This window comes from Vicugna pacos, chromosome 4 (assembly GCF_048564905.1).
Source record: "Vicugna pacos chromosome 4, VicPac4, whole genome shotgun sequence".
NCBI lineage: Eukaryota > Metazoa > Chordata > Mammalia > Artiodactyla > Camelidae > Vicugna > Vicugna pacos.
In genome coordinates, this window is record NC_132990.1 from 3,710,948 (window position 1) to 3,733,642 (window position 22,695).

General features: G+C 45.4%; 1 protein-coding gene across 9 annotated transcripts in view; it reads left to right on the forward strand.

Moving 5' to 3' along the window:
- Window positions 1-22,358, forward strand: part of CDC14B (cell division cycle 14B) — a 94,743-nt gene extending 72,385 nt beyond the window's left edge. For 3 of the 9 annotated variants that reach the window (XM_072959138.1, XM_072959142.1, XM_006209226.4), the window contains 5 exons: window positions 95-233; window positions 407-566; window positions 1,275-1,372; window positions 9,755-9,871; window positions 14,561-18,228. In XM_072959138.1, the coding sequence (XP_072815239.1) occupies window positions 95-233; window positions 407-566; window positions 1,275-1,372; window positions 9,755-9,871; window positions 14,561-14,597 (551 nt within the window). In that variant the 3' untranslated portion in view covers window positions 14,598-18,228. Of the gene's footprint in view, window positions 1-94; window positions 234-406; window positions 567-1,274; window positions 1,373-5,052; window positions 5,194-9,754; window positions 9,872-14,560; window positions 18,229-21,085; window positions 21,150-22,178 lie in introns of those variants that run through there. The other 6 variants (XM_072959141.1, XM_015243580.3, XM_072959139.1 and 3 more) reach the window with 5 other exon arrangements.
- The last annotated feature ends 337 nt before the right edge of the window (window positions 22,359-22,695 follow it).

Consider the following 22,695-nt stretch of genomic DNA (forward strand, 5'->3'; position numbering starts at 1 on the left):
GAATCATGGGGAAGCCTTTTTAAAAAATTCCACCTGCCCAACAAAATTCGGGAGCTCATGAGACCAGGTCTCATTGGCTCGTGTCTTTTCCTAGCTGGCCTTGGGCGGACGGGCACTCTGATAGCCTGCTACATCATGAAGCATTACAGGATGACAGCCACCGAGACCATTGCCTGGATCAGAATCTGCAGACCTGGCTCAGTGATCGGGCCTCAGCAACAATTTTTGATGATGTAAGTAGACAGAGAGCTTGTGTGATTCCTCAGGGAACACGTGGGTCTGGAAGATGAGGGGAAGTAGAATTTTTCTTAGTCTCCAGGAACAGCAGGTAGTCTAGTAGGAGAAAGTTGTTCGTACGTATCTTTCTGAAAAGCTGTGTTTTGATGTTGTTATTTAAATGCTCTAGGAAACAGACAAGCCTCTGGTTGGAAGGTGACTGTTTTCGTCAGAAGTTAAGGGGTCAGGAGAACGGAAGGCACAGAGCAGCCGTCTCAAAACTCCTCGTGGCTGTTGATGACATTTCAATCAATGGGGTCAAGAATCAGGACAAACAAGAACCTGAGCTGGTAATCGGACCGCCCCCATCACGCTGTTTTCATTGCTTCCGGTGCTGTTAAGAGTCTTTAAGGGCATGGAGAAAATTGTAGATCAAAATAATAAAGCACATTTTGAGGGGTTATTGTTACACATCTTTTTTTTTTTTTTAAATACTTACTGCCCTCTCTAGGCACTTTTTTAGTCAAAATAGTTAAAACAAGGGATGTGTCCATAAAGCTAAAGTTTTTTGGGTTTTGTCTTTTGTTTTTTACTCACGAGGCATTGGTGATAAAAAGAGGTATGTGAAAATGGACGCAGTGACGCCCTCGCCCCCATTTTTTCCCATTAGGGAGCCAACTGTTCTCAAATGGAGAACTTGAAAGAACCAAGAGTTTAGGGAGGAAGGTAGCAGTACTAGATGAAGGGGTGGTAATTAGATTGTGAAATTAAAAATAAAAAGAATTTTTTCAGTATTGAAAACCCATTTCGCCTCTTCACTGTCAAAATATTTGATAACAACAGTGCTGTTGGGTTCTTTGGGAAAGTCAGCTCTTGGTTGTCTTGAAAGGGGTCCTGTAGCTTTATTCTGAGAGGAGCAGGGTATTTGGGAGTTCACCAGGAAGCTGAAGTATGTTTGCATGTGTCTGTGTGTGGTCTGTATTGGATAAATGCACCTGCTGCGCTTCACTGCCTTAAGTACGACGTAAATCATTAGCTCAGTGTTCTTCTGCTCACAGTACAGCGATGACGATGAGATCAACGGAGTGACACAAGGTGATAGACTTCGGGCCCTGAAAAGCAGAAGACAATCCAAAGCAAACGCGATTCCCCTCACGTGAGTCTGACTTCCTTCGTGTGGCTGATGGCACTGAATATGTGTACGAGGTTGTTTTGTTTTGTTTTGTTTTTTCCTGTACATTTTTCTCCGTGGTTGCGTGCCCATTAATGCCATTTTGAAATGAATAGCTACGTTATTTAAAATCTAGGGATGTTGCCTAAGAAGCTCTTTGCTATCCTTTATCTGTCTTCCGTTGTAACCTCACCAGCCTGTGGGGTTAGGAAAGCAATGTGAGGAACACTTTTTCTCCGTGGATAATCATCATGTGACATCCTCAAGAGAGTGACGGCAGATGTAAACTGTACGACAACCTAGTTATTAAAATGGTGAATTTCTTTGAATTCAGTACCATATTACAGAGAATTTGTTTTGATAATGGTAGAATTTAATTCATGGTGACATGGTGGCGTAATGTCACTATATGATTTTAGGTCAACAGTGAACTGATTCAACTATATTTTTGTGTTAATGCTTGAGGAATGGTTTTCAAGTTACAGAAGAAGGTTTAGCATGGGGACAGGAAGTTCTATAGTTATTGGGTGGTGTGTGCAGGTCCGCTCGTGCTTGCTTGTGTTGGATGGGACTCAATCTCATGGAATATCCCAGATCGGTAGAAAGATACGTGGAGTCAGAACACTTGGCCACTGTACTTTCCCTAGGGTATTACTTAGCACATGCTCCCACCTGTGCCACTGGATCCCTTCCTTCTGGTGACTTCCCTTTTCCTTGTGGAGTGGGTACCAAACTTCAGCCCCTTTTTGCTAGGGCTGGGGGTGATGGAGATAAGTTTTTATTATTCAGTAAGCATCTTGTAATATGATTGATTAGGAACTAATGTCATGGTAAATGGTCATGGCAGAGAAGACAAGGCCTTTTTAGTTAAAAGTGGTTCTTCACTGGTATCTCCTTGTAATCTTAAATTCCAAAGTAGAATTAGACTTAACGGCGTGTGTCGTCACGGGCCAGTGCTTTGAGAGATGCTTAAAAGACCCAAAGAAAAGAATTAAGTGCCAAGTGAATGACAGGCATCAATATTGATTATAGGCATTAATTAAGCATTTTCTCTGCAGTTTAGTGGTGCATTCAGTCAACTAGAATGCTTTAAGAATGGTGCATTTTATATAATTTATTCCAAATGCCATTTTGGTTTTAATTTCGACTCTAAGCCTTCATTTAAGGTCTTATTCATTCTTTTTATTTACACATGGAGGAAATAATCATTCAGATAATCATTCTGAAGCCAATTGTAAACATGGAGGAAAAAGCTAGTGCCCCAGAGCAGTGCTTCTCAAAATGTGCGTTTAAGCCTCGTGGGGGGCTTGTTCAAATGCAGGTGATGGTCAGTGGGTCTGGGGTGCCACCTGGAATTCTGCATTTTTGGCCAGCTCCCAGGTGTCGCATATGCTCCTGGTCCAGGGACCATACTCGGAACCACAAGCCCTAAAAAATGGGTGATTTTATGGGTTCCTTTTAGCCGTGTGCAGGTTTTTTTTTTTTTTTGTTCTGTGTTTAAGAATCTGCAGCATCAGTTTATTTCCCCGTAGTTTCTTGCCTTCTGTTCAGAAGTCAAGTTGGGAGCCAGGGCACGGGAGTTCTGCTCGGTCAGAGGTTCGGTAGGGCTTAAAGGAAGTTTCCTTTAGCCACTCTTGAGTCCGTGTTTTCCAAGAGTTCAAGTCCCTTGATGCTTTTTTTCTAGAAAAATGGAGACTATATCAAAAGTCTCTTTCATACCTGGTAGGTATGTGGTAACATAAAAGGAAACAATGAACGTAGACTAAAATTCTAAATATTGTTGGAGACCGGAAGGTAACGCTAGACGCTATGACATTCACCGTGGTATGTGAGGTTCTCTGGGATGAAAGTTGAATGGATCAGCGATGCTTGAATGAAGGTAACCAGCAACAAGGACTGGGTGGAGGAGAGACCAGCCTCTGTGCTGTCCATTTGGCTAGTTACTTATTTATACCCTCCTTTCCCCAGTGGGAATGAAGGGCACTGGCCCTTTGCTCTGAAGCGCTCTTGACATACGTTACGACAACCAAGTAAAAACGGTAAAAGCTTAAAAAAACAAAAAGCTAATTTAATTTAAGATTTCCCCTAGTTGTAATTGTAATCCCCCAAACAATAAAATAAATAGCCTCCCAACTGCCCTCCTCCCTTACACACAATTAACAGACTTTTTAAGTCACACTTTTACAGGAAAAAGCAAAAATGCTAAATTTCTTCTAAGCACTTAATTGTGTGTAAAGACCCCGGGGAATTTAAGATTAGTCACAGCAAATTTCTTTTTCTCCTTACATTTTGCTTATCCCCTCCTCTGCTTTTTCAGACCCTCTTTGCTATTAGAATCATCTCTTTTTTTGCTCTTACTGGGAGCTCCTTTGGCCCTAGAAGAGGCGGTCAACTGGAGAGATTTCCTTTCCTTCCCAAGTCTTCGTGTTATTTTAGAAATAAAAGTCCCTCGAGAAGAGAGTTGGCAACAGCAGCTTGGGTTGAGAAATCTAAATCCATTTCCTGCCTCCAGATTTTGACCCATCTGTCAAAGTGGACACGTTCGTTTGCTTTGCTGTTGGCACTTAGCCGACTGAAAATACTTGTAAGAGGGAAAAATCAGTGAAAAAATATGAGTGCTGGTGATTCTTAGGCAAAAGTGATAGCACATAAAATAGTCAAATCATGGGTTTCTATTTTGCAAACAGTATTTGGGGAGAGTTAAAGTTGCTAGACATTGTGAAATAGTAATTTTCTCAGAGAGCTTGTCTGACCCTGACTGCCGTGAAGACAGGAAGTCATGCAGCACCGTGGTCTTGCAGTGACCCTCAGGACCTGGTGGCAAGTATATTACTGTCTGTGCTAAAACAGACCTGGTGGGTTTTGTAACGTTCTTCACGCTGCCTGTCTTTCTGCATTGTAGTAATGCTTTCTGCTAGGTCTGTCAGGGGTAAGGGAGATGATACATGAAGACTGCATCCGACAAGCGACTAGGTAAAGACATAATTAGCCTTGAAAAACCCTTAGATCCCCCTTAACAGTACAGTATAGCTGGGTATTTTTCAGCCTTGGGAAATAATTCTTGAGCTTTACTAGGGGAACAAATCCTGTATTTGTAATTGTGCCTCCTATGCGGTTGTTAATTACCAGTCCAGGGCATTTTTTGTTTTTTAATTTTATTTTCTTGAATTATAGTCAATTTACAATGTTGTGTCAATTTCCAGTGTAGAGCACAATTTTTCAGTTGTCCATGAACATACATATATTCACTGTCAGCCCAGAACTTTTTTTTTTTTTTTTTTTTTGGTTTGGTTGCTTGGTTTTGCCTCCTTTTCCCTCTGTGGCTTGGTTGAATTTTCTCTGTGTGCGTCTTGTGTTTTTTTTGAAGAATGTCAATCCCTTAGGTACGACTCTGGTTTCTGGATGGTACAATTAAATTAACACGGGGGTGGTCACCCGATGAGAGACGGGGTCTGATCTTTTATTTCCAAATATCAAAATCCGTTTGAAACTGAGGATAGCATTTTTTTCCCCCCAACATAAAATGGCGCAGTTTTATCCCCATGTCCCCGCCCCTTTGCCTCACAGGGTGTCTGAAATTCACACGTGGCTTTATTTATGTATGATTCTGTTTATTTTGGCCTCCCAGTTTGAACATCTGTTCTTTCCCCTTCGCCCCTTTCCAGATGTTCCCTAGCTGTGCTGACCTCTGCACTGTGTAGTGTTGTCATCTGGTGGATTGTGTGTGACTACCTTCTCCCCACCCTGCTATTCTGTCTCGATGGTTTAAGGACACAGTAGCCATCAGGACCCTTTGACAGATAGCTGTAAGTGTCCCGTTCCATTTTTCTACGAGAGCTCCCCTCCGGTGTCCGCTGTGTTTCTCGTGATGCATGCTTTTCTGTCAGCTCTTCTCGCTGTGTTCATTTGCCCTTTCCCAAACGTTCTCATTCTGAATCTTTTCACTTAATGCGCTGGGGGGCGGGGAGGGAAGTTGTCGCTGTTCTTTTCATACGTATAAAAATAACACACTTTGCTTTTAAGATGTGCTTACTCTTAACAGAGTTTTTGAAATAGCAATTTATAATGACCCTGAAGGAGTTTCTTTTCCCTGTGAAAAATCGTTTGAGATGATTGGGGTGGCTTTCTTTCAGTCAGTTGTCTGTACAGCTTTCCTCTCGTCTTCTAGAGTAAGTATCTTTAATATAGCCTTTCCCATCTAGCAAAAAGAATTTTCCCACCAATTTTCTGATGTTGGTGAAGATTTGACTTTGTGGCCATGAGGTCTAGTGAGCATCGCATCCCGTCTCACCTCTGATTCTGCCATGGTACACAGCACACTGGGCAGGCACCTGCTTCCCTAAGAAGTCTTCTGTCTTGAGTCTGCAGGATTTTCTCCTCTGCCTCATTTCACTTCCTCCGCTGTAGGAAATACAGTCAAGTATAGTTTCCAACACCTGATGTTAAAGGAAGATAAGAAAGCAGAGAAGACTGGAGTCCTTTGTCTGTGTTTGTGTTTCCATGCGACAGTCACCATGCATCTCACTCCCTCCCGCTCTCCTCCTTTCCCAGAAGTAACCAGAACGCCTTTATTAGGTTGATAGAGGCAGGATTTGTGTTCTCTTGATATCTTTCATCTTGAATGCATCCCTTAGTAGTGAAGAGACTCCTTTTCTGCAGAAGAATGTGGCAGGGAGCTTGCCCGGGAATGTCATGTTCTTAAGACCAAGCGCACAGGAAGGAAGGAGGGTGTATCCTGTGAGACTGTGGTTCACCGCTAACCTCTTCCGTCTAGGCTGCATTCTTCTTTCTCCCAAAACTTTCTCTTTAGCTCATATTTGAAGAATTCCTTATCTTGTTCCAGCTTGCACTTGAGAGTTACAAAGGGATACAGAAGTGCCTTCTAGGATCTCCTCCAAAATGAAATTCCATTGCAACCAACTTGAGTACCTCGTGGTTTCGCTGAGTGTCTTCAGATGTCTAGAAAGACTTAAACATCTAACAGATACCATTCTTTTCAAAATTGAGAGAAAGCTGCCTAACACATTCTTATTTATGACACTTAAAAATATCTTACTAATACAAGGTTGTTATTACAGAGGCACACCTGCTCTCTTCCTGGTATGGATTACCCCCTGAGATGTTTTCTTCTATTACTTCTCTTAATGAGCTTAGATTTTACGTGCTCTGACTCAGGACCATCACACACGGTGTAGATGTATTTTTCTCCAGCTATTTCGAATGGCAAAGATGTTTCCAACAGGTTGAGTCCTTGCTAATAATACTTAGGCACTTCATGGTTGTATTATTTTTTTGCAGGGTAAACTTTAAAAAATGGTCTCTATGAGGCTCTTTTCTCTTTAATATTCTATGTAAGACATAGCCTTTTTTGTTGTTGTTATTACTGACATTTGCCAGTGTATTTCGGGAGCCAAAGCGGAGTATTCAGTTTAGCCTACCTGATTAGTTTGGAGTTTACAGAATCAAGCTGTCAAAACTCCAGAGTGATGTCAGCAGGCAGGAGCCTTGCTGTCACCCTCCGAGGTGACTGCTCACGGGCACCGTGGTTGGCGTTGACCTCTGTTGGCTGACAGTGTAGCATCACCTTGTGCCTGGAGAGCTTGCCTGTCTCAGCCCTTCACATGCTGTGCAGACTCTCAGTGGGGAAGGCATCCCTGCAGGGGGCAGGGCCTCGGCGCCATCATTTCAAAGGCTCCTTTTCGATCAGTGGTGGCGTGTGAACAGTGCACGGTTGCCCTGGTGGAATCTCTTCCTGGAGCTAAGCATTTCTGTCCAGAGAATTCGGTGGCTTTCTAAGTGAGCGACCTGGCTTGGCAATATTCTGCTCTGCTGGACGCCTCGAGTTGCAAGTATCTTTATGTCCCAAACCTGAAAATCTTAGGCCTCAAAAGATAACTCCCGAGAAGAAAGTCAGCTGCAGTGTGGACAAGAGATGAAAGAGAGGACTGAGGGTGAGGGTTCCGTCCGGGAAAGACGGGAAGAAGGAGTGACATGTTGAATGTTGGCCCGCGCAGCCCTGTGGTTGGCCTGGTGTGCAGGGTGGGAGCTGGCGAGGGAGCCCTTCACGCATGTTTGCCAGCTCAACCCACCGCATGGTGTTACTTGTAGAATATCTCAGGTAGTATCTAAGCGCACATGCTGGGTTTTTTTTTCCCCCCACTTTATTGAAGCCTCACCTACAGGTGTAGTAACCGCTCTGTTGTTAATGCAAATAACTGGGGACCAGAATTCTTTGCTGATGCGGGTGATGCCCCCCAAATTTCCATCATGCTCTTATTTTCAAAATTCCACACAAATTATTAGCTATTAATATTATATTACCTCGCATGAATGGCTTACACTAATTTCACAGAGAAATGAATACTTTTAAAAAGATGTTTCTTATCAGCCTAAAATATGATTCAGCAGTAGCTTCTTGTTTTGTATAGTGTTTAAGCATCATGGTAAAATATGTAAGAAGTCAGGAGGTGCATTTCCTAAGCAGGCGATGTGTTGGCTCTTGTTTTTTTGCCCTCATAGTAATGATTTTATAGTGTGATAGTTTTCTAGACTTGTGGCCATAAATGGCCTCAAATTATTTGCAAAGTAGATGCGGTGTTTCAGACAAAGCCAACAGGAGTCTCATTTTCTCCATTTGTGAAAATGGACATGAAAACCCACGAGCCTTGCTGCGCGGCTGAGAGGCGCCGGGACAGTGATGGCGACGCCGGGTGCCGGGCCCGGGCTTCAGAAGCAGCAGCGGGGGCCTTGCGGGTTGTCTCCGTTGTCGTTTCGTTTTTCTGCATAAAAAACTCTAGGTTCGGATCCTTAGCGGAGACGCCTAACTAGTTCCTCCTCGCTTTATGTAATCAGAAAGAATTTTAAAATAAATCCCTCGTGTTCCAGGGTGGAATTTAAATGCGGGGGCAGTCAGTGTCCTCTGTGATCATATGTCCTCGCGTTCACTTTCTGTTGTGTTAGAACATTCGGCATCTAGGGTGAGAAAGCTTTATCAGAAATCCTGGCTCGGGCACTGGCTCGTTTACCCAGGATCAGTCTCCCTCAGAGAGACTGGAGGCCTGATTCAGAAATACTGCCTGGATGAAGAGAAACAGCTGGGAGAGCCTTTGCCTCAGCCCTTCCCTCCCGCACTTCCCCAAACAGCTTGAAAACCACTGACCTCCAGTGCAATCAGCCCTCTGGGTTGGTTGGTTTTTTTTTAGTGATGAGAAGTTAGCATTTTACTAAATGTTGAATATCCTATGGTTTGGGTGATACTACTATGATAAGAACTTATTAATCTTTACTCCACTTCAAGGACTTGGTTTTGGTTAGTAACTAACATGATATTAACTTAGAGCTGGGAGGTAGGACTGACTACTAGTTCGTTGTAACGGTTTCTTTTTACCCACGAGCTGGGTTCTCCTAAGTTGTTGACTGTCTCCCTTTTATGTTTGGACGTGAGAGGAGGGAGCGTTTTAAAAGAAGTGCTTTCTCTCACAGAGAAGTAAAAAGTTGAGTGTACGTAAACGTGTGTGCATGCAGATGCAGTTCAGTGTTTTAGTCACTATGTCTTAAAGAAAAGAATTGCTTGTAAACTTTTGTGATGTTTTCTGCTGTTTTCTCCATGACAATTCCGTGAGGGATTTTAAAACACCCTCTGCTTCTGAACACGGGATTCTGTGTGGGCTTTATCTGAAGGTGTTCTTTCTGATTCATGAATTTGCCTCCAGGGTAATGTACTCCCACAGGCATCGGTTCCTTGAGATTTCTAGAGTTTAATTAAATCAAATTTCACAAAATTGAGACAGTTTCCCTTTCACGTTAATGGTGCTTGGTGACTTCAGTGAGTAGTTGTAATCCAGACAAAAAAAGTTTGCTTGAACAGACTTTCCAAGTTTGAAATGTTATAAACATTAGTACTGATTTAAGGTTTATTGCTTGTGCTTCGATCTCTGAAGAGTGAATATTGTGTAGATATTTATATTCATCGTCTTTAGAATTTGAGTTTTTTAAAATGATTTCTTGTTTTCGTGACTAGAATTCTGAGACTCTGTTTTTACTTTGGGGCTCAAAGATTTGTTTTACTGGTCTATGTCTTTGGTGTGGGAATTGCTCAACATGCCAGGTCATTTGTTTCCCAAAAGCAAAGTTCTCTGATTATCTTCGTGTAAAGCTTCATAGGGAAATGAAGCGCTTTATTTCAGACGACTTGGTGTAAAAAAAAAAATAGTGTGTTTCGGATATTTTTTGGCAAATGTGTTCGTGGAAAATCCTATCAGTTCTCAAGAAAATAATTTGCACTGGAGAGCCAAAATGCCTTCCTCTGACAACCACTTGCGAATTGTTCCAGTGAATGTAATGTTATTTTTTTCCAACTGTTTTCAGAGTAATTCTTCAGTCCAGTGTTCAGCGCTGTAAAACGTCTGAACCTAACATTTCTGGCAGTGCAGGCATTACTAAAAGAACCACCAGATCTGCTTCCAGAAAAAGCAGTTTTAAAAGGTGAGAAAAGAATCCTACTCTTCTGAAAAATTTCAAGCATTGGTTTTCCAGTTTAATCTTCCAGAGATAGAAGTGAAGACGGGAGAAAGCAGGGCTCCTGTGTTGGGAAATTAATTAAAAGGGTTTGACGTGTTCATCTAAGGACATCTGGACCAGGTTAACGCAGGCTTTTGTTTGGTTTTGCTTTTTTTTTCCAGAGGTGATTCTCAACACTGGAAATGTAGTCTTTGGGTCATAATATGGGCCAGTGGAGGATGTTGTACACATAAATTCTTAAATTGAGAATTTCCAAAGCTCTCTGTCAGCACGTGGAGGAAATCTTTCTTGTCTGTGTATCAGACGCAGCATGATTACTGGAGAATTCACTGCAGTTACTTGTGATGGTGGAAAAAGGAGAATTCTAGTGAGTTTGGGATGCTTCTTTGCCTCATGTGGCTGTCCTCTTGGCCACAGGCTACACCTCAAGGGGCAGCTCCTTCACCTTCCAGCCCAGCATCCTTCACTTCCTTCAGACAGCCTTGCACCAGAAGACAGACACGTTCCGTGACCAAATCTGTGACTCGCCATTGTATGTGGATATTTATCACGGACCAAGGCAGACATTTCCTTTTTAACGTATTTCAAAAGCGTCTCTTTTTAGAGGAGAGCAGATAACCCATCTATCTCAGGAGGGGAAGGCAGCGCCTTTTTTGTGTTTGTGTACCTGTGCCTGGAGCTGGCAACCCACGCGGCCCTGAGCAGGGGGTACTTGACTTTAAAATGCCTTTCGCAGTTTCCCTTGCTCCTTTGTGTCTTCGATGCCCTCACATCTTTGGGGCATTGGGCCGACAGTGATCTCCAGTGCTGAGTCATTCTCTTTGCAGCCCCCACAGCAGTCTGTGTCCAGAAGACTCGCTGACCAACCGTGCTTTGGGCGTTTTGCTTTTTTAAGGAAAATCGTTCAGTTCTGCCACTCTTCCTTTTTGCTAATTCTTTTGTGCACTTTTATTATATACTTGTACTTACATGAGACTGTGATAATGCCTCAGTCCGTGTAATTGAGAGCTGGGCGCTGACTCATGATTTTAGGGTTTAAACTTTTTCATTAGAGAGGTATCAAATATTCATAGTCTTTTTACTCTCTAATTCCATTTGAGAAGACTGTTAGAGAAATACTGGCAAAAAAGTCAAAAAATTTAGGTACATTATAACAGAACATCAGAACGTTATTTGTAACAGTGAGAAACAGGAAATGATTGATGAATTCTGCCAAATGAATTTGAGAGTCGTGAAAAGAAAAGTTAATGGCGTGGATTAATTGTTCATGGAGCAGTGAGTAAAAAGGGCTCCACATAAAAATTGTCAAGTATTGCTCTAATTTTGTAAGTGTAAAATACACTTTGTATACATGTAGAAAGGTGCAGATATGTAAATATTTATAAACGTAAACATTTATGGGTGTAAATGTTTCTATGGATGTATCAAAGTAAGATAAACGAAAATGTGCCATAATATTAACAGTTCTTCTGGTTCGTTGGGCAGTTGAGGATTTTTAAAAAAAATTTTTTCCCCTAACTTCTCTACAATAAATGAGGGGAAATGGGAGTTTTTTTTTTTTTAACCTTGACACTTTCAGGTAAATTACATTATTAAAAATTCAACTAAAAAGCCAGCTGTTGGTGATAGTTAGACATGTTTTGGATGGACATGTTCTTTGCAGGCGTCCTTCACAGCCAGGTGTGTTTTGCACGTTTAATTCTGCTTTCTGCTTTCCTGGATGGTGCTCTCCAGGTTTCCGATGAGTAGCGTCCCGGGGCCGGGACCTCGCGTGTCTGGTCCCACCACAATGCTCTCAGGGGCGCGGCCACGTGGCTGTTTCTCCATCTAGGTCTTGTCTGGTGACCCACATGTGTGCGTCTCAGCAGAGCAGGTTCCGGACTGCAGCGAGCATCTTCCTGGGGTCCCTGGACCCATTGCTTTGGGGGCCCGAAAGTAGAGTTCAGACTGCATCACTTGACTGAGTATTAAAATGGCCCAAGCAGTTTCCAGGCATTTGGGGATGGTACTGAAAACCCGAAAGACTTCTTTTAAATTCCAAAATGGACTTTCAGGGATTTGGAGGGGCAAAGAAGTGAAACCGCGAGAGTTAATTGGGGACATCACCTCATCTGTGACCACCTACAGCTGACGAGGGAAAGGCAAATGAATGATGCACAGGTCCCACTCCCTGCTTCTAGGACACGATGGGAGTCAGGCAGCCAGGCTGTAGCCCGAAGCTTTTACCCTGCTGGTTAATATTCATTTTTGGTTGGAGGGTAATGAGAGAATTAACACAATTTGTACATAATCTGATTCAGGACAAAACAGTATGAGCTAAGACTGTTGAATAATTTTAACGTATTGACTAGAAATCTTTACACACACACTCACACACAGAGATACACTCTTTCCGTGTACGTTCATAAATACTTTCGAGGCGCCGGGCTTGCCAGCCTGCAGCCACTCCCACCTGTGGGACCTTCTCTCTTGCAGGTTGATGTCGTTTCCATGTCATCATCATCATCATCTCTGTTGTCCCCTAGAACCTGACCTTTCATTTCCACGTTCTGTTCTATTCTTCGAGGCTTCCAGGATGGAGACCTCTCTGAAACTCACTTGTCTGTTGATTTGGCTCCTTTGATTTTTGACAGTTCACTGAAAGGTTCTACACCTTTGAAGAACTTGCCCATAAACATGTCAAGAGAGCAGTTATTTGGAGACTAGAAAAATACATGTGGCCATAAGCACTTGTCGTTGGGAAGAAATGCCACCACGTTTCTCTCGTGGCAGGTGATACCCTCGTGTATCCATTGAACATAAGCCACGTCTAAACTTGAGTCCTGGGTACCAAGCTCTGCTCTGTCATGGCCACAGCAGTTCAGGCACAGAAACACGAGCGTCTGGTGGCGGATGGGGTGCTGAGGGGGAGTCTGTGTGGCACCTCCCTCGTCTGCCTTCTTAAGTCCAAAAAAGCAAACTAACAGATCTCTACATCTCCCATGCCCTGCGAGAGCTGTAAACCCATTTTAATGTTTCTCTTTTAATCTGTTGAAGAACTGGCTTCATCGAGTTGGCCTGTTTTTCAGTGTTCTTGCATCAGCGCTCTGAAGAGCCCTCTCAGAATGAGTCTTGAACAATTCGTCATCGGGCCTCTGGTGGAGGCCCCATAGCGCCCTCATTTGATGTATTCAGTTCAGTCCATGTCTTTACACCGCTCACCCATTGAGCGCGTGTTGCTGTGAGCGTGCGCTGTTGCGTTGGGGCAGTCCATTTTTCCTTCCTCCCTCCCTCCCTCCCCTGCTCCTTCCCTCCCTCTCTTTAAAAAATTATAACTTCATTTGTTTCCCAAGAAACCTGTCATGTGTCTTTTTTAATCCCACGTTACATCACTGGGAACCAGCACTTCCTGCCTCACCTGCCAAACCCAACCAGTCAGTGCTCATTGCTTTGGGGTATTTTGTACCCCAGCCTCTCATATTTTGGAGGAAGATAAAAGTTCAGGCTCTTTTCTTGGCCTCTGAGCCATGAGTCTCTTCACAAGCCCTTTGGTTGGGAGTAAGTGCATTTAGGACTTGGGCTTTTTAAGCCTTCTCATTTGTGACATTTTCCATCATCACATCTGTCGCTGCTTCTTGTCCAGTAGAGTTTCAGATCTCGCTTTCTGCTCCATCACCTCCGGGCTTGGCTTTTTTGTTACCACCACTGTCTTTAAAAACTGTGTCACTGGAGAAGCCCCAGCATGTTGTGTCTCAGTTTTCCTTTATGCCGGTGACGTCTCATCTTTTAAAAATACTAATCTCCCTTTGAAATTTCAGATATTTTCCCCTCTTGGCTCTACCAACTGACTTGAACCTTTATATCCAATCCTCTGTCAGGGTCTCTGCGCACTAGGCGAGTGGTTCAGATGAGCTGCTCTGACGGAGCGTCGCCATCACCCAAGGGGGCCGCCTCCACGCTGGGATTGGTTGCTCTGGCTCCCTTCTTTCAGCTTTAGTTTTCCTTTGAAGGGATCTATTCAGTTGAAAGTCAAAGTGGTCCATAGGGGCAGGGAAGGAGGGAAGGGAGGGTGCGGTCAGCACAGGTCAGTTACACACGAACGCGACAGCTCCATGCAGCGGGGTGTCCCCTTGCAGCGGGGTGGCGGCGCAGGGCACCTGCTGCACCTTGCTCACCTGGAAACTGCTTTCGGTGCCCAAGCTTTGTCTGTGACCGAGGTCTGGCTTTGGAAATAACCAAGTAACACTTCTTTATCTTTTCGTTCTTCCCACTTCTCCCACAGCCTCGTTCCTCAGAGGGAAAGAAGGAAAAGGAATGCTTTGCAACAAATGCCCTTAATGGCGTTATGGTATTCTCATTGCTCGGCTGCGTTTGCCCTCCCTTCTTTCTATCTTTCTTTCTTTCTTTTTTTTTTTAATTTTTTTTATTGTCTTTTAATTTTTTGCAGACTTCAACCTTTTTCTGCTCTGCCTTTTCTCTCCTGTCTGTCTTTACTTTATGGTTGATACTGTGCTGTCTTTCCCAAAGTATTTTGTCATTAAAGAATTACACAGTGTGTATACTTTTTAGCATGTCAGTATTTTTATTATGTTGCCTTTCTTGTCTTTGATAACCACATGGGACACTTGAAAGCCTTCATGGTAAAATCCTTTTTTTTTTTTTTCTCCCCTGTAGTCCCTCCATTTCAAGGACTAAAACAGTCTTGCGTTAAGTAAAAACCTGTGACCAGAGCCGAAGGAAGACTCTAGGAACAGAAATACTGCAACAGGATTTTAGCACAATTTATTTGGAAACAAAACAAAAGTTGCAAAAGCCTTAGCTGCTTGCCACCTAAGTTTATTCAACGAAGAAAAAGTCCACTGGAATTTAAATAACTACAAGGGTTTGGTGCACAAGCGAGTGACTTGAAGAAGGCCCAACTCTCCTTCTGTAGAAACGTCTTAAGTTGAACAACGAAAACGTGGTTGTAAATTAGTCTCAGGTGTAAATATCAACGCCCTCTGTTCTCAGGGCAGCTGACGCGTCTGTGTGGTGCACATGTGTCCCTGTGATGGCAATCATTTTAGCTGCTGGCCTTCAGAAGAATTGAGGATCTGATGGAGGTTTTTTTTTACTTAATTATTTGCTGGTCACCCTGTGTCAAAACTTCTAAAGATAAAACAAGCGTTACTGAAATGGTACTTTCTGTCATTTGACGCCATTCGGTTTAATCATCTCCATTTTAATATTTGTGATATTGTTGAAATGTTAACTCCGTTAAGTACCCAAGCTGCTTGTCTTCCACCAAAGAGTGCTTTATTCACAAGAATCTGTGAAAACCACATTTTAAGGCTGTTGCATGTCGCGATACACATTGGTACTCGGGTAACCTAAAACTTGGAAGAGAATATTAATCATAGCTTTAGAAGCCTCAGGAGGAGAAACTGGCTTCACAGTTGGAAGATTGTTGTAAGTCGTCCCCTTTTATGTCATTTTGAGACGGAAGAATGCCAGGGCTGTCCACTATGTGGCTGCCCAGTCATACAAACTAAAATTGTATTTCCTTCCATGCGGGAAGAAACCCCACACTGTTGATGTTTGCCCTTGGAAACCGTGATCCCAAATACTGGTGACCTTTTTTTTATATAAAGTTACTTTATTAGGGTCTTTCCTGTCGCGTTGTGGGTTTTTTGTTACGTGATCAGCCTAAGGCCATTCATACACCCTTTTAGTTCAGTGACAGTTATTCGCATCTGGATTTCAGTTGTTTGTAAATAAGAAACTCACTGTTGCCTTTGGTTAGGGAATACAATTAATAACTCTTTGCAGAGTGCCTTCTCCCCTCAACCCCACAGAAACACAGCAGAGTCTGTGATGTCAGGCAGTCACAAATCCGAATTTACTTGCTGCTAAAAGAAAGGGGGGGGCCAAAATAAAAGAGTATTTTTGCAGTCACCTGGGTTGCTTCCATATTAAGAAGTGAACGGTTTAGTTACCATTAACCGGTTATCATTAGCCTAGTTTGGAGAATGGGGAGATACAATATTTAAAGGCAAAATGCCTTCACATTACAAGATGAATGAATCCCGTTAGTAGGCAAATCCACTTTTAAAAAGCTGCCTTTTTCATATGACTGTGAAGAATAAGAAATGGCTGTGGAATAAACAGATTAAAGTCTGTTAAGGCCAAAAAAAAAAAATTGGAAGGCTGTGGTTCTATTTTGGTATTTACTCTTGGAGGAGATTGTAAGATTGCCTTGTTTTCAGAGGAGATGGAAAACGCCATTGTTTTGGCCATCGTTGGGCACCACGGGGCTGGGCCAAGCCAGCTTTTAAGTTGGGGGCGAGAGCTCAGAAAAACAGCGGTTTTTCTATCCCTGGAAGTTCATAGATGCAAAGACCCGTCGCCTGACAGGAAAACAGCTCTTCATTAAGCTCTGAGTGGGAGGAGAAGCATTCCATTCATTGTGTCGCTCTGGGCGACCATACCGCAGGGTCATCCTGTGCCCAGGCGTAAAACCTTGAATTCTCAGGGCACTCTCCTTCCCTTTATACTTCTAAAGGCCATCTCCTACATAACTAATCCAGGCAGTGGTGCAAATCAGACTTCCATCTGAACTGTTCTTGTCGGTCAGAACGAGTTAAATGTGCCGTCTCCCTCGCAGTGAAAAAGCCATTTGGTGTCTTGGCCAAGAGTGAAAAAACTGGGGCTTCAGTGTACTTTTTGTTTTACAAATTGCCTTTTTCCGTGTCTGCTGCTCAACTTTCCAGCTAGAATTGCTGTCACTGTGGCTCTTTCTACAAATCCTTGTATTTGACAGGCTCACTGAGGTTAGTCGTAGCAAGCTGGTGATTGGGTCAAGCGGCATCGCTTGGATGGAACACACATCTTGGGCTAGTGCGTCAGACGGACTGCACAGCACAGTGTTAGTAAACTTACTGGGGACGTATCTCAAATCCAGGGTGGCTCTGGATGGGTGGAAAGCTCTTCCTGCGATGAGTAGGAGTAGACTCTCCGCCCCCCGCCAGCCCCCAGCAGAAACTTCAACACACTCAAGAGTCTTCGGAGTCTCATTTGTTAACAGAAGATCTTGTTGCTATGGGATACGAAACAGGGCATGTCAGACCGAAAGATTACTTTAACTTAAGAGCCTTAAATAGCTTTGAAAGTACACCAAGTCAGTTTCCATTGGGATTAAAATTAGAAAGGAACTCTTTTAGGTGCCCTTGAAGCTTTCTGGTCTGCCAAAGTGGGTACCTAAGATGTATAGACAGACTTCCATGTCAGAGTGTTAAAGAAAAGCTAGAAATCTCTCCTACCAGGGAAGAGGGAGGACCCTGAGCAGTGCCTCACTGAAACAAGTAGCCTTGTCAAAATGTAGCCGCATCTACGCAGCGCGCTGCCCTTCTAGCCTCCAGAATTATTCTGTTCTAAACTTGATCCCCTTAGCCTGTCCCCCACCCACCCACCCACTTCTTCCCTGCCCTCCTCCCCCTCTCACAGGGGTGATGTCTACCTCCTGGGCCCAGACAAGTTTCAGAGGAGTTCCCCGGCGTTCTCACAGGGCAGACGTGTCTGCCCGTGGAGTCTGAGACACGGTCGGGCGGCCGCGTGGACCAGCGGGCATCCTGGGCATCCTCTCCTTTGCTCGACATGCGAGCATTGCCCTCCTTTGATGTTTGTTCAAAAAGTAGCTTAGCTGCTCTCCTGCAGACATCCTTTCAAGCCATCATCACATTTTGGGAAGCAGTGCTCATCAAAAACAACTTTAAAAGCATAGTTTAATTCTTTAGCAGTTTTCTCCCGCTGACACCGTCCTGTGAGGTTACCTGCTGCTCCTCCCCTTCTCCTAAGTGAGGATTCTCCGTGTCGCGAAGTGGGAATGCTCCACGTGTGCATAGTTGACTGGACAGTTCACCTGTACTGTGTAGGAAGTTACCTCCTTAATCGCCCAGTAGAATTAACTGTCAGCAGATCTGTTCATCTGATTATAGTACTGCATATTTATATTAATAATTTGCAGACTTTTATCTAACCTGCACTCATGTACAGATTATTAAAAGTTTTCAAACCTAACTGAATAATCAGTATTTGATCAATCATTGTCTTGATTTTTTTAATTAAAATGTATATTTCTAACTCATATTTTATAAAGCTGAGAGAACTGGTTGAATGAATGTTTATTTTCCTGAAGGTATTTTTAAGATAAAGCTTCACAATGGCCTGTAAACTTTGCGTATCTATGTAGTTTGGTACATAATTGTCACATTTGAAAATCTTGTGTATTGTAACTGGTTTTATACAAAATGTTGAATAGTGAAAATTGTATAATTACAATCGTGTAATTAAAAGTATTAACCAAACAGCCGTTTGGGTTTTTTTATTCACTTAGCGTTCTGAATTGTGGTAGGCAGTGGCTAAAGTACAGAATGAGTGTAACCCTCCGTGGTAGTAATTTGCCAAGACTGCTCCAGTAAAATGCTTTGTGCTGGGGGCTTAGACACAGAAGTTTATTTTCTTACAGTTCTGGAGGCTGGAAATCGAAAACTAGGGTGTCAGCGGGGTTGGTTTCTCCTTGAAGCCTCTCCTTGGTCTTGTCGCTGTGCCGTCCAATCCCTGATGTCCCTCTGTCTGTCCTTTTTAAATGACACAAGTTGGATTGTTTAGGGCCCGTCCTCATGGCCTCATTTTAACTTAATTACCTCTTTAGAGGCCCTGTCTCCGGATCCAGTCACACTGAGGTGTTGGTGGAAGGGCTGCTGCTTAAGAATTTGGGGGGAATACAGTTCCGTCCGTAAGACCTTCCCCAGGATGAGAGGCTTGTGCGAGGGCAGGGGCTCCTGCTATGGGGTCACTCTGCACGCAGCCACTACCGGCTCATGCCAGCGAAGGCTTGACTTTTCTGGAAACAGCTAAGGATGGGACACGTGAGTCAGGCCCTTGGAGTCTTGCTGCTCATGGGCTGTAGCCCCTTCACCTTCCCTGCCAAGAAGTCAGGATGAAAGTGCTGAGTGAAGGGTGGGACCCTGCTGGAGCGCTTCGTGGCCCCGCGTGGAACCCAGGACGCCTCCTCCAGGGCTGTTCACCGCCCTTGCCTCTTGGTGTCTTGCAGGGCAGGATCCTAAGGGACCTAAGTGCCCTCACCATCACTCAGAGGTCGTGCCTGTCCCATTAGGGAGCGCCGTCCTGTTCCCCAGGGAGCCTAGCTTTGATTTGTGCTTGCGTATGAGTTTTCAAAGCACAAAATGAACCTGTCTGCTCACCCCTATCCAGACTCCTCCCTGCCCCGGGCACCACTACCTTCAAAGAGGGATTTGCAGGCTCTGTCCTCTGTTGAAAGCTGCAGCGGCTACCTGCCCCTCCACGGGGTGCCCTGAGACCCGTGCTGAGCGGTGTGCCCGCCTGCTGACCCCCCGGAGCTCAGTTGGTTGGCAGAGGCCGGCAGCTCAAGGTATGTGCGTGCGGTGAAGGGCGCAGGCTTGGCAGCAGGGCTCCGAGGCCTGCAGGCCTCCGGGTGAAACCACAGGGCTTGTCGGTTTCTCGGGGGCGCCGTCACGTGTTCCGGGGCTGTGCGGTGTGGGCGGCCAGCCTCGAGACCCCCTCTCCCTCTCCGCTGTCAACTTCCCTGTCCCATTCCCCTTTACCCCACGGACAGTCTGCGAAACCCCTCTACCTCTGTTTCTTAAGTAAAATGGGAATAAAAGGAATTCCCACCTTCGCAGTTATTATGAGAATTAAATGAGATAATATAGAGAAAGTGCTTAAAACGGTATTTGGCACGTAGCTTTCAATAAATTAATTTTTTATTTAAGGTAAGTTTCTCTAGATGGTTAGACAAAGACCGATTTTTCATAGCAGATTAGGGTCCCTCAAGATCTGCTGTCTTGGGTACCTGCAGCATCATTCCAGGCAAATAGAATGGTTGTTAAGTATTTAAAGAGGTCAGACTACTTTGGCTTTTGAAGGAGAACCCCGTGCACTGAAGGTCTCCTGGGGGTGCTTTGTTCAGGGGCAGAGTGGAGGGTGTAGTTACGTAGAAGAGGCCCCTTCAGGAGGCCCCCATGAGTTTATTGAAACAGCACATTGATCCGGGAAGAGCAGCCAGCAGTGTGCGTTCTAAAGCAAGCAGTGCCACTTAATTCTCTGACCTTGGGGATCCTTCAGTCTGCCTCCCGGCCTTCACTTTGTTCCTCCATAAAATTGCATTCGTAAGTGCCTTAGTGTTCAGATTAAAAACAGCAAGGTATGAGGTCATCCCCTAACATCGCCTCCACCGTGGCTTTCTTTTCCTCCACGCACGCGTCTAACTGCAGCCGTGGGTGCGCTGGGAGGCAGTGTGGTGGGAGGGTGATTTTGACCTTGTCTGTAGTGTACGCCGTGTCGTCAGCAGCCATGCTCTCCCCATCGTTGCTCAGGTAGGTGGTGTCCAGCTCTTTACTGCCGTCCCACTGCATGAACATTCTCATATGTAAATTCTTCCTGGCTGGTATTGCTTGTTTCCCTAGGATAAATTCTTACAAAAGGCATTTCTAGGTCAAGGATCTGCAGAACTTTAAAGCTTTTGATGTACATTGCATCAAAAAGCAGGTAGGGTTGTTCACAGCATGGATTCTGGGGCCAGACTGGGTGTAAACCTTTGCTCTGCAATTTATTAGCTGTGTGATTCGGGCCAGAATGACAGTACAGTCGTATGAGGATTAAATGAGTTAGTATTTGTTGATTACATAGAACAAGCACCCGGCCTATACGAAGAGCCATGTATGGTATATTTAATTTTAAAATATTGCCATAACGCTCTTCAAGAAGTGATAAATGTGGTCCCCTGGGCCCCCTTCCTCCCTCCTCAGCAGCCGTCATGACACTGCCGAGCTGATTCCTTAAAAGCGGGACGCTGGCCCCAGCACCATGGGTCCAGGGTCACCATCACTCCCTGCTATATCCAGTCCTGTCTTAGCTGCCCCATTATTCAGATTTGGGGCATCTTTGTCTTCTAAGTGGTTGGCATAATATCCCCCTATGCTATATGCAGTTCTCAGCTTACGGGGGGAGCAAGTGGACCCTCGGGGAAACCCTTCCCCTTCCAGGTTCCTCTCCAGACCCCCAGCTCCCCGAGTGGGGAGGCTGGCCCAGCCCACGTGGGATGGAGATCCCCCCACGCCGCCCCAGTAGCATGTCTGGCCGCCTTGCCTCGTCTCTAACTGTGTCTCGTTTCTTTGCTAGCAAGTCTGCACGGCTGCGACGTGCTGCTGGATGACGGGTGCTCCATCCACACTGAAATGCCCAGGTAAGGAGGCCGTCTGCCTGGCGGGAGCCTAGCCTTGGCCCCTCAGATGCAGTTTTAAATGAGCAGAGGCTTTGGGTGGGGAAAGAAAGAGTGGAGGAGGCCGTGCAGTGTTTTGCTTGGAGAAAGGACAGTGGTTTCTTCTCAGCATGGGTGTGCCTCTCGATGTGAAACAGAACGACTTTTGATGCGGACAGTTCTTCCTTGGGTGGACCCTCCGGAGAATGCAGCCCGTCTGGCATTCCCGGCCCACTGCCACCCCACCCGCAGCCTGCTAAATGCCAGCAGTGTCCCGGCCACTGGGCAAGCCAGGCGTGCCTGCCTTTCAGCCACCTTCAGGAGGCAGTGCTGCCCCCTGGAGTGGGTCCCCTGATTAATTTCAAGTACAGCTTTGCTGGGCGATGTCACAGAAATGGCAACGGACGCTCTTGGGGACCCTGTGACGTGAATATTGTTCTCCGGCCTCGTTCTGCTCTGGCCCAAGCTCCACTTGGCAGAGGAAGGGGCTAGAGGAAAGGCTTCATTGTTATGTGGGAGGCAGCAGGGGCTCAGCCCTGGGAATGGGGCTCGTGGGTTATTCATGAGCCTGGGGGACCCTGAGGCTTTAGGTCTGGCCTTGGGTGGATGGACAGACTGCCTTCCTGCCTGGCCCTGGCTTGCCCCCTACAGGGTAGCGTTAGCAGGGAGGTTGCCCATCCCGCTGTCTCCATCCCTAAGAGTGAGGGGTCTGTTGTAACAGCTGGGTCACCCTGGGAGCACTGTGAACAGGCCAGTGGTTGGCGCGTCCTTGAGTGTTCCCTCGACACTAAGGGATGGGGAGTGGGGGTTGTGATGGCCGGTGCCCCCCCCGCCCCGGCTCAGTCCTGTTGTTCAGGGTGATTCTGCTCTGACCAACCCCAGGGAGTTTAGAACACGCACCTCGGGGTCTTTTCTCTGGCCCCGTATTAAACCAGTCCTTGCCATACCCAATAACCCCCTAAGACAGGTCCTGGGGTTGTAAGTACAACTTTGTCCGTCTCCTCCCTTTTTCAGCGATGGCTGGATGTCCTGGGCTGTAACCTTTCTAGACCGGCTTTTAATCTGGCTCGGGATCCGCAGAGACTAGGGCCATCTCCAGAGGTCTCTCTCCTGGACAGCACAGCGCTCACCGTCGGAAATTTTCTCAGGGTGTAATTTAAACCTGTTTCCTCAGGTCCATGCCTCAGCCTGTCAGCAGAAGAGTTTTTGCCTCATTCTTCCACTGGGTATTGGGACCGCAGCCCAAAGCCAGAGCTGGGCCTTCCTGTAGGTGGCCTGGGGGGATGACTGGGCTGGGGACAGGACCAGGCTGGCACCCTCTCTGGTAGTGGTGCCGTCTCAAGTGGACAGCATCCCTTCAACTGTCTTACGTTAGGGGCCCTTGTGACTGATGGTCCCTCTGTCTCCTCAGAAAAGTCCATGCAAACTTTTTGAAGACTTTATAGTCCTCATCGTCCTTGTCGTCCTGGCTGCACATCGTCCAACTGCAGGGGTGCTGTTCATGCAGGTGCAGTGTGAGCGGCGCCCCGCA